This window comes from Pundamilia nyererei, unplaced genomic scaffold (genome assembly GCF_000239375.1).
Source record: "Pundamilia nyererei isolate P.nyererei 1_Seehausen unplaced genomic scaffold, PunNye1.0 scaffold00231, whole genome shotgun sequence".
NCBI classification, from domain to species: domain Eukaryota; kingdom Metazoa; phylum Chordata; class Actinopteri; order Cichliformes; family Cichlidae; genus Pundamilia; species Pundamilia nyererei.
Window position 1 is genome coordinate 699,840 of NW_005187632.1, and position 12,414 is coordinate 712,253.

General features: G+C 42.8%; 1 protein-coding gene across 1 annotated transcript in view; it reads right to left on the reverse strand.

Annotated features, from left to right (window-relative positions):
• The window catches only part of dachb (dachshund b), a 113,242-nt gene extending 105,179 nt beyond the window's left edge, over positions 1-8,063 (reverse strand). Inside the window, exon 1 of the mRNA XM_005748848.1 lies at positions 7,160-8,063. Coding sequence (XP_005748905.1) covers positions 7,160-7,803 — 644 coding nt within the window. The 5' untranslated portion in view covers positions 7,804-8,063. The remainder of the gene's footprint in view (positions 1-7,159) is intronic.
• Between the last annotated feature and the right edge of the window lie 4,351 nt (positions 8,064-12,414).

Here is a 12,414-nt window from a genome sequence, read left to right on the forward strand (position 1 = left end):
CACACACACACACACACACACACACACACACACACACACACACACACACACACACACACGGAGGTGACAAGGAGGCAGAAAACACTCAGACCAAAACAGCTCTGCGGTTTGATAGAGATCGTCTGCTTCGTTTTTAAGCAAAATAATGTTTACATTCAGGAGGCAGTAAAGACACCAGTCCTCCACCTTTTTAGTTCAGTTAGAGGGCAACACAAACACTCTCAAGGATACAACAAAAACAACCAGTCCTCCAACAACATGACCACATCAACAGTCTTAAAGGATCCCTGTGAGCATTCCTGAAACTGCATACAGGGGAGTTTCGTGGGTGCCATAAAAACACAGACTTTTGCTCAGATGAGTCTCATCTGGGATCTGGCTTTCAGATGCTGTTTGGTTAGGCTTAGTCACTGAAACTACTTGATTAGGTTTAGGGGCGGAAAAATTATGGTTTGAGTTAAAATGATCTGTTGCAAGAGTGCAGAGTTCGACTCCATCGAAATAGAGCACGCAAACACAAATAAACTAGCAGTGATGTGGCAACCAGATCAAATTGTGCAACTTGTGGTAACGAGAGTCAAGTATTAAGTACGTTACCTGACCGTTAACCATTCTTTAACCTGTGAACTCTTTGGTTCAAAGTATGCTGACCAGACGCTTTAACACTGCTAACATCGACGCATTAGCACCAGAAATACTGTATTATTGTTATTATCATTTTATTAACGTCTAAGCTGCTAGTTTAAAGATGTTACAACATCACTAGCCCCCTCTCTCACTCCCTCTGAATGTAAGTTTTAAACAAACGGAGGTTGAAAACAAATCAATGGCAGCCGTGTTAGCTAGCACTCCTTTGCTGTACTTTGATGTAAAAACAAAAATGAGCGCCTGGCTGTCGGCTTCATCAGGATAAAATATAACTAGAATATAACAAAAGCAGTTGAACCGATGCGTAAAATTGTTCTGCACCAGGGTGTAGACGCTAGCAAAGAAGAAACCAAGGCTTCTGGTGCTAGCACTGATAAGGTTAGCCAAACTCTGCAAACTGATCTGACAATGCGTGTTTTTGTGCAACAGTATACTCGGGTCAATGTGCTGCATATTTCAGCTACATTTGATTTGTTTAATGAGGGGCGTGATTAATGTTTAACTTGGACGGTTGAAGGGATGTTCTAAATGTTTTTTGAGGGTTTTCTAGTCAATAAGGGTTTCTCTTGTTTAAAAACAGCTAACAAATTAGTCATAAGGAACATGCCTAATGTGCTTAGCACAGCTAATGTTGCATCGCATTCGCAGCGGGCAAGTGGGCTGCATTAGAACATTTCTAGTAGTTGTACACCCAATGCAGGTTGTGGTATCCAATGCACCCAATATCCCCGTGTTGGTGTTGTTCCTGGATCATCGAAATAAACTTGGGTCCACATTCAACACTGCAAGGGACCAATCACATTGTTGTGATGTCATAGATTTGTGATGTCAGGGTCAAGACGTGATCATGGTCAGGGTTAGGGTTGTGCAATTGGTGTGAGGGTGTTTCCACGTTGCAAAACTATGACATCACAACAGTGTGATTGGTCCCTTGGAGTGCTGAATGTGGACCGACGTTAATTACAATGATCCAGGAACAACAACAACATCAGTTTAGGGAAATCTGATTTTGCCTCTGGCTGCGGTCTGGGGTGGTGGCATTGGTGGAATTCATGATACAACCTGGTCAACCAGCAGGTGGGGAAATATAAGACAGGGAAGGTCAGGCCTGGGCGGTTATAAGCAACTAAACTTTCAAAATTAGAGCACAGTGATTGTGCACTACAAAATAAATCTCAGACTGTGACTTTATCAGTTGGATGGAAAGTTAATAAAACGAGCAGCAAAATATGCTTGTGTGTTCAACCCAAAGGTAGTATGTTTTGCCTTTGTCACGTCAACACATTTTAAACTTCTCACATGTCATTTAATGGCGTAAAATGACACTCAGGTGGGCACCACTCTCAACATTGATCCCGCAATAACACTCAAAATGACCTGACCTCTTTCTCACGCGCCGTTTGTGACACCAGGCTCGATTCTCAAGTTATTTAAAGGAAAGTTTAACAAAGACACTGAAGACATAAAAAATGCGTCCCTCCCTCATTCTCCAGCAGAAACAAAGAATAAAATGATCTGAAGGTCTGCGCTGCAAGCTCAATTTAACGTCCGCAGGTTACAAGCAGCTGATGTCACCTCCTTTAACTCATTCACTGCCAGCCATTGGCAGTGAATGAGTTAAACCCATTGACTCATTCACTGCCATTGACGGCTATAGACGTCAATGGCAGTGAATGAGTTAAATAACTCATATTTCATTTTGCCAGACTTCAGCTGCTGCAAGTGTGGGAACTTTGTTTCACTTTCTTACTCGCGCGCATCAGGTCTCCTTTTCCTGTTTCTTTTCTTTCACGTCAATAAAAGGGCAGATCTTTAATAAAAACAACATCAAGAGCACTTTAAATTAAAACAAAACAAGGCATAAGTTAACAAAACCGACACCAGAGGTACGAGTGGATAGAAGCGGTGATTGCTTTTATACACACACACACTCACAGAGAAACACAAACACACGGGTTACAGAGAAGACAAACTATGCAGAAGCCCAGTGGGAGTTCTCTTTCTTTTCTTTTTTTTTTTGAGCGTTTAATTTTTTCTTTCTTTTCCCAGACAATAATGTTAAGCGAGGGAGGGAATAGCCGGGAGGAGGGGGCATTAAAGAGGGTGAGAGACAGAGAGAGCGAGAGGCATTAGAAGAATGTCAATATGATTGGAGAGAGAGGAGTGTGTGTGTTCGCTGTGCGTTCAACAACAATGGATCTCCAGCCGTGTTGTTCCATGTGCATTCGCATGATCCATTATTACCCCTGACATGTACCGCTGTGTAAAGTGAGTGTGTGTGAGAGAAGCAGAGGGCAAGAGAGGGGAGGCAGGGTGATTGAGATTGAGAGGAGAAAGGTTTGGGAAGAAGAGAAAATTAGCCCAAAACAGAACTACACCTGTGAATTTAGGCAAAGTCGTAAAACGAACCTTGCCTGTTCTGTTCTTTATGAAATAGCTAGAGGACTGAACATGTCATGCTTAATAGAGTGTAACCTAGTGTGTGTGGTCAGCTTTAACAAAAAACAAGAAACAAACAGGCCACTCATCACCAGTCCAGCGACTCCACAGCAACATGATCTGCTGTTAATTATTAGCCGATACTGAACGAGCGCAAACAAAAAGCCGTTCATCCATCAACAAAAATAACTGAGCAGACGACATCCTGCGCTTCCAGCTGCAGCCCTCGCGTGAACTTTCACTGTCTCTCTTTCTTTCTCTGTTAAGGAGTTTCTGGAAACACAGCAATATATGAGGCGCTTGAGAGGTTTGGATTCTCATCAGAAAGCGGGCGCAACTGGTACTAAATTCATTCTGCAGCGAGATGACACGCTCAAACATTCGGCAGGAGTCATAAAAACTAACCATCTTCAGCTACAAATCATCCTGCAACAGATGGTCTGACCCACACACACCCTGATCTCAACATCATGGAGCCAGCCCAGGATTACACAAAGAGACAGAAGACAATGGAGATGAAATCCACAGAAGGCAAGTTCTCCCAACAGCCCGCTTCTTCACCGAGATGATGCCTCAGCTACAAACGGGCCAAACAGCCGTAACTAAAAGACTCCTCAAGCCACGTTTGACTTGATCAATTCCTATACAGTGCTTTTCTACTCTCCTTTGACACCCAGTCATATAAGCAGTTTTGTTCCTACCTAAGTGGTTTCTGTCCAACATTCACACGCTGATGGATGCAGCAGAAAGGAACTCAGGGTTTGCTGTCTTGCTTGAGGCTATGTTGGATGCAGACTGGAGCAGCCAGGGATCAAACCACCAACTTTTTGACTATTAGATAACCTGCTTGATCTCCTGAGCTACCGCCACCCCAGCAACTAACTCACTGACAGAGATGCAGCCCAGAGATTATCACAAACGTTACCCCAACATTTTCCAGTATTAGTGGTAAATATCCACCTCAAATCCTCAGCCACCAGAACACCTCCACCCCTCCTCAGCACTGATTATCCGAGTCTGTGGAAGTCTACCTGAGGGAATCGAGCACCATTATCCCAAATAAGATTCCCACACTTAGCATTTCAATCATGAGCGTGGAGAGCGCTGTGAAGCACTTGGTTTAGGTTGTTAAAAGTGGATTTAAATTCCATCATAATTAAACCTTTCAGTCATCTCTGGTGCCCCACGGATAGGGAGGCAGTGTCACCCCAGAACGGATCGCTCCCATCAGAGGAGAAGAGCTTTATCACACAATAAAGGTCAGAGCAAAGGTGGGCCAGCAAAATTCCTCCCCCAGAATAACGCAGCCATCAGAGAAGCTGCTGATGGGGTCCAGTGTGCCTGCCTGTTTGGTCTCATTAAACCTAGACGTAGCAGCTCCCGTCTGCTTGTACAGGCAGCTCGCAGTGGATCACACTGATAGTGACGTAAACCTATAGATGATTCTCAGGTAGATTCCAGGTTTTGTGAGGTGTACCATTATGTCTGATTTCTAAGCAGATTTATGGATGTCTATAAGAGATTGACATTGAAAACATTAACATCAGAGTAATGATCATAAGCAGAAGTGCAAATTTTGGCACAAAGCGCAGAAATCGGCTGCCAAGTATTTTTTTTCCTGCACAGGGACAGTGAACTTTAATAAATTATGCAACCAGAGTCAGCAACAAAAACATGGCATGAGACAGCCCAATGCATACGAGCCCATCAGTGTAAAATTAAGAACAAGAGCAGTCCGAGGACGAGCGCCTCCCACCCAGGCTGGTAATTCCTGGCACGAACCGAGTTGTCAGATTATCTCGGGATGTAATTTGATTTGTATTTGTGAAGATTTGACGTGAAACGCCTCGCAGCGGTAAAAGAAAATATTAATTTCTAAGAAAGGCCAAGCACCACCTGTTCCATCCACAACGAGTTGTAGATGGTTTGAAGATTCCCGCTAACAGACGGGCGAACCGAGCAATTAGCACGAGCTCCTCGGCAGAGGTGATCAAATAAACTCGACAATCGCGGCACGAGTTTGGCCAGAACTCAAGGCTGGTTTTAAATATTTTAAATCGTCAGTGTTTTTCTAAGTAATGAATGAATTTCACTTTACTTAAACTGAGAACGCAGACTGACTGAAGGTGATCTTTCTAAACTTTGGTACTGGATCACTTGACTCTTTCCAAGACGACCATCAGAGCAAAATACAGCTAAAAATAATAATAATAAAAGAAAAACTTCTGTGACCATTTTGGTAAAAAGGCCAAGTCTGAGTGATGAACTCATTTAAACCTGCTTTTCTGAACTCAGAACGCATCTGTCCTTCTCACATGACCAATTACCAATTTTTTTTAACCTTTATGTCAAATTTCCCCGACATCTTTAAAGTTTAAATTTAAAACCGAAATACTTTAAATCTATATGAAGAGGGAAAAAAGAAGCGGGGAGAAAGTCTTAAAGTCGTCTTTGTGGAAAACAGTAAATGTCAGAGTTTAAAGAGGGTGCGGAAAATCTTTGTGGCAGTTACATTTTTTTCTGTCCAAAACGAATTCACTTCAATTCAGTTTGAGGTGCCTAAAAGAAGAACTAAACACAAATCGTGTAAAACCAAAAACACTTTGATTTAAACGTCTTCCAATATGTTCTGTAAATGAGGCTCAACACAGTTAAAAACAACAGAACTGAGCAAATAAAAGACATTTCTAAAAACTGTGAGGCCTCTTCTACTCAGCGCTAAACTGGAGAAATATTTTAACTTCTTTGGTTTGATTGTCTGAACAAAACTTGATTTAATCTTTTCTATATTAGTGACAATAATTTTTTTAAAATGTGAATGCAATGAAGCAACAGCAAGTCCAAAGAGTTCGTTGCAGCTTCTAACTTCTCTTTAGTTATTTTGAAATCATCTGAAATGTGTGTTGTGAACTATTTTTGCTTCGTTCTGTGGATTCACATCAAAATTTAACCCACTGGAGAAAAAAAACAAACACTTTCGAGTTTGAACTTGAAGCCAGCTAAATAGAAGCTGTGAGCTCAGACAGGTGAGGTGGCAGGTGTACAGCAAGTATTCACACACACACAGTGAAAAGCCTATTTACACACAAACGCACATCAATGCTGCATTTCTGCAACACACATCCACTCGATTCCCGTTAAAGCCTCTCACACACACATTACCTTTCATACACCACATAAAGACACAGAAAAGCTCTTTCCCTTTCACTGACACACACACACACACATGCGCACACACACGCACACACACAGATCTGCTGGTGAGATATAAGGTAATGGATTATGTGTAAACAGGACAAAGCAGCGGGTTGTTTACTTTGCATTTGTTTGCCATAAGCTTTTTGTTCCTGTAAAAAAACACCAAACTAATGAAACATGTGTCTGTCTGTGTGCTCATTTAGCATCACACACACACACACACACACCTTCCAAAGTCGATACAGTAAAAGCATCATCCAAAGTAAAATAAGGAACAGTGCTGATAACAGAACAGGAAGTGTGGAAGATAACCATTAATCAAAAACAGTCCCGAGCCTCCAACAAATGTTTGCAGAGTGTCATAAAAATGCACCCTAGAAGCACAGAGAGACAGAGAGAGAGACAGAGACAGACAGAGAGAGAGAGAAATGCAAAGGAAGCAGGAGTCTAAATAGAAATATGAATGAGCTGTGAACAGAAAGAGAAACAAGAGTGGGATAAAATTAAGAGAAAGACTCTGGATGATTTATTTCAGGAAAGTTTCGGAAGGATTTTGCAGAAAAACTTCATATCAAAAGATCAGGATTCCCACAGCTCGGTGTTTTACCAAAAGCATGCTTGTCACAGTAAATTTAATCATTTCATTAAAAAACATATTGCAGGACCACTTTGTACACAAGTTTAAACGTGCGGACGCAGAGCCAATCCAAGGCTGTAGTCCTAAAAGGGGGATGAAACCGCCGCTAAACTGACTCAGAGTTCTCTAAATGTCGCGATTCAATCACGCTGGAAGAAGTTTGAAAATTAGACCAACTCTTTTTGTTTTTTGTTTTTTTTCTTGAAATATGAAAAAGTGCGTAAAGTGCGGACCGACCTGGCGCTGGTGCAGTCCTGGTACAGGGTCTCGAAGTCCTTCCTGGAGATGAGCTTGCAGCGGTTCACGCCGGGTTGGATGGCGCCGAGTCCCCGCAGGACGCGCACCTGCTCCACGGTGCACACCACGGGCGTGATGTCCAGCCTCTTCAGCTTGGTGTAGACGGTGTGCAGCCCGCCCACCAGGTGCTTCAGGAAGAGGTCGAACACCTGCGGCAGGCAGATCAGCTCCTGGCCGTCCACGCTGAAGCTGGCCACCTTCACGCCGTGCACCTCCACCAGTTTGCACTCGCTGCACAGACCCGAGCCGGACGAAGTCTGCGCCAGGCTGGGGGAGCCCGGAGTCAGGCCGGCTGTGCTCAGCGAGCCCAACCCGCTCAGGGGACCCAGAGGGGCGGTGGAGCCGCCGTTCCCCAAGCCGGCCAGTGCGCCTCCCGGTCCAGGCAGGAAAGCGCTGAGCATGCTGCTGGTGAGCCGTGGAGACGGGGACAGGGAGTGGGAGTGGGAGTTGGTGTGCGCCGGGCTGGAGGTGCCGGTGGAGGCGACGGATGTGTGGAGCGCATCCGGGGCAGAGCGGTAGAGCGCGACCGGAGTTGGGGCGCCCGAGCCCGGCGAGAGGAGCGGAGGGGAGCCGGGGAGCGACATGAGGGAAGGTCAGCGGTGAAGACGCGCGCACGCACTGAGGCTTTCACACTCTCACACGCACTTTCTTTCGTCCTCTCGCTCTGTCCAGCTGGGAGAGGGAAAAACAACACTTGTGCGTCTCTGCTGTTGGGCTTCCGCTCACTTTTTCCGTTTCTATTTTTGATTTCCTCGCCTCAGCTTCCACTCGCCTCTCGTTCTATCCAGAAGGAGCTCTCGCTCCGGGTATCCGTGCGTGGAAAGCGGACTGTCCGGTCTGTGCGTAAAAGCGACTGGAGCAGAGTCCGGGTCAGCCCTCGCCGTAGCCCCGCCTCCCGTAGGCGTGACTGACTAAACATTGGGCCAATCAGACGCGGTCCTTTGTAGGACTGTGAAGATGATTGGTGTAGAAATGAGAGGAGGACTTTATTGCCCCCCATTGATGTGTTTGTGTGTGTATGTGTGGAGGGTATCGGTCAGATCTCTCGCTTTGCGGCTTCATAAACTTTCTCACGAGTTGCTTGAGTCTAACGGGAACTTTTTATTTTTCTTCGAGTTTTTTTTTTTTTAATTACATGCTGCGTGTTTGTGCGTGTGCAGGATGACCTGCGAACAGCTGAGGTTTAGGAAGAAAGGAGGGAGGAAGAAGGAAAAACAGGTGAAAAGGGAAAAGGAATGAAAGAAGGGAACAACACAGGTAACATTAAAAGAATGGAAATAACAAGGAAGGAAAAACAAATAAAGAAGAAGTGTGCATAGGTGGCAATATCGAAGGAATGAAGGAAGGAAGGATGGAAGGATGGAGGGAAGAAGGAATAGCAGGTCACAATAACAACAAGGAAAGACGGAAAATGAAAGGAATATATATTTAATGAAGGAAACAAGGAAAAGGAAATTTAAGGCAGGATTGAAGAAAGGAGGAAATAAAGGAAGAAAGTTAGGGAATAATGTAGGTAAACGTAAAGAAGAATGAAAAGAACAACAATAGGAAAGAAGGAAGATCAAAAGCAAATGATGAGGTGAAGGTGTGGACAGGTAACAATAAAAGAAATGGAAGGAAGAGGAGATGGAAGAAATAATAAAACTGTGATAAGGAAGGAGAAGGAGGACATGAGTAGAGGAAAACAAAAGGAAAAAGACAAAAAGTAAGACAAGGAAGGATGGAAGAAACAACATACGTGACAATTAACAAAGTGAAAAGGAATAAGAGGCAAAAAGGAAGCAATGAATGACAGGAAGAGAAAAGAAGGAAGGAAGGAACAAGAAAGGAAGAATGGAGGGGGAAGAGAGAGGGAGAGCAGTGAAATAAACAAATAAAATAAGGAAAGAAGGGAAACAAACTGAGCAAAGGCAAAGTGATGATAAAAAAAGAACAAAGGTATAAAGAAAAGAAAAGAAGAAGGAATAAGAGGTGACAGCAAAGTAAATGGAAGGAAGGACAGATGTGGAAAGAATGAAACAAGACAGTGTAAGAAAGGAAGAAAGAAAGAGAACAAAATAGGTGATGATAAAAAGTACGGAAAACAAAGACAGATTGGTAAGGATGGGAAGGGAGGAAGAATAAGATAAATAATAAAACAGGACAGAAAGAACAACAATAAACATAAGGAAAGAAGGGCAATGAAAAGTATGGAAGGGTAAATATATAGCGGAAGGGAGAAAAAGTAAGGACAAGAAAGAGGTGTGTAGAAGGAAGGAAGGAGAAAGGAAGTATGTGGAAAAAAGTATAAACAAGGACAAAAGGAAGGAAGGAATGAAGGGAACAAAATCGGTAGCAACAAGAAGGGCTGAAGGAAGAAAAAAGAAATCACAGTTTGGAAGTAAAGAGCAAAGGAAGGAAATGAAAAGAAGGGAACAGCAGGTAACAATACAAAAAAGGACAGAAGGAACAACAATGAGAGAAAGGAAGGAAGGAAGGAAGGCAAAGAAAACAGAAGCGGAAGGAAAGAAGGAAGGAGGGAAGCATGAAAGGAAGGACATGATGACGAAAGGAAAGAAGGTAGTAAAGAGGGAAGGGACAAAGGAGGGAAGGAAGGCAGGAAAGAGGAGAAAGGATGAAAACAGAGATTTAAAATATAATAAGAAGAGGAGACATGAAAGAAACAAACTGGTTTAGTCTTTCTGTTTAACAGAGAGGAAGGATGCTGTCGGGAGAATGATAACAATCGAAAACCCAAAAATGGAGATAGAAAAGGAAACAAGAGGATGAGGAAAGGAAGCTGGGGAAGAGAACAGAAGCTAAATGACCCATGGTGATCATTTATGTGACAAAAGAAGAGGACAGGGATTAAGAAAGCAAAAGCTCTAAAAGAAAAGAGATCACTGTGCAGCATCAAAGAGACTCACACGTGTGTGTGTGTGTGTGTGTGTGTGTGTGTGTGTGTGTGTGTGTGTGTGTGTGTGTGTGTGTGTGTGTGTGTTTAAGCAGTGAAATGGGATTGAGTAGTGTGGATTACAGACAGACGGAGCTTTATAATCCCGTGTAATCTCATTACACTGAGAAACCCTGACTGAATGAAAGGGAGACTGAAAAGAGAGAGAAACACACAGAGTGAGAGAAGATGATGATACTGAAGGGGAGAAAGAAGAGCTCGCTAAAATTTGTAATAATGTTTGAAAATCCAGATTTACTTTGCACAGACTGACAGGAAGTCTGATATGTTCTGTTTTTACTCTGATGAGACAAATCATTTCAGCCGGGACCGAGATGTCGCACCGACAAAACAAACAAAAGAGGGAAATTAGTACAAAAAAGAAAGGAACTTTGGATGATTTATTTCTGACTTGACACTAGATTTAAGAAACAAGAAGTCTGTTTTCTGTCTTCCATCCCTCACTGCACTTAAAGTAGGAAGGCATTTTTCTGTGCATTTATTTTTACTTTTGTTTGGGATGTTTTAAATTGTCTTAATGCTGCATGGACGGCAACAAAAACTCAAGCATAAAGCACATCACATCTTTAAAGGCACACTCATTTTATGTTTATTTAATGAAAAAATTTATTGTACTCAAAAATATGCACTGATTAGTGTGTAACTGATTCTCATAAACTTAGATGAGACGAGCATCACTGCTCAGTCATGTTTTACTTGTGATTAAAGAACGGCCACATACGTAGTACTAGGAGATGAAAACTCGTAGGCGTCAACGTGCTATGGAGGTAAATATTAATTCACAACTGCAGACTCAAGTTATGAAGGATCACACCTATGTTTTATCATCAGAGAAACAGTCACCTTCTCTAAAGAATAGAAGGGGAAGCAAAATGTCATCGTCCTCACCTCAAGCCTCATCTCCTGAACTGAAGTCAGAGCTCTGACACATGAAAATGTGCATAAACATGCTCATTTATTCTCAATATTGTCACAATTACTTATTGTCAGCATATTAGACATGTGACTGTTCCATGTGTGGATCTGCAGAAAGATGACAATGAGTAAGTTAAACAACACCAAGAGCTGGTTATAAGCTAACATCATTGGGTAATATTTGGCTTATGTGTCCTAAAAACTCTAATTTACCCTCTGATAAACAGTGTGACATTCTCACTTTTTATGAGAGTTTATTCACTAAGTGTCTGAGTCCAACATTGTTTGATCCTCTTGAAAGAATGTTTCACTAACAGCAGCTAACAGAGGCTAACAGTGGCAAAACAGTTGCACTTACCAACATAAAAGTTTGGGATATATCCTCGTTTCGTTTCTCAAAGTATTACAGCCTCCTCCAGAGCAAATAAAGGTTGACACTTCTCACCCAGCATTGATAGCTGAGGTAAACAGCAGCTGTTACGTGATTATGCACTTGCATCGGGAGGGGTAAGAAAACACAATTTAGAGGTGAAATTTTACTTTTTCTAACTTTTCAGCAACGCTAATAACACCTGATGGCTCTCTTGCTGTGCCATCATCTAATCCACAGAAGCTTGAGGGTCCTGTTGACTCTCAAGGTCGGTGTTGAAAGGTCAAAGTTGGCAAAACCTTAGCATCGGGCTTCCATTCCCTGCTTAGACAGTCACCTGTGAGCTCCTTATACGTGGTTCTATTTTATCACCTCTCTCCCATCCGGTCTTCCAAAAGGATGGTCAATTCCAGCAGGACCACTTGCTTCAATGAAATAAATCTGACACAAGAACCACATTACGGTGCTTGTCTGCACAGGTTGACTTTCAACCACCAAGACTTCCTGCTTGGTTTGTATGTTGCTGTAACCTCTCTCTGGTGTGACTCTAGGATAACCATCAGCACCTGGTCATGGCAGAATCAGTAACTCCCATCTCCCAGGGCCTTGTCAGTCTGCATTTAATCCTTTTGATAAAGTTTACAGTTAGGGCTAGACCAGGTGACCCTTAGTTATGCTGCAATAGGTCTAGGCTTCCCATGATGCACTGTTTCTGTACTCACCATGCGTCTATATGTCACTCTCTGCTTGATCAATGGGTGTCATCTTTTTGTTGGGGTTTTATAAGATAAGATAAGATAAGATAAGATAACCTTTATTAGTCCCACACGTGGGAAATTTGTTTTGTCACAGCAGGAAGTGGACAGTGCAAAAGTTATGAGGCAAAAATTAGGATACAATAAGAATAAATACAGTACACAACTGTACAGGATAGAATAAATAAAATACTATATACAG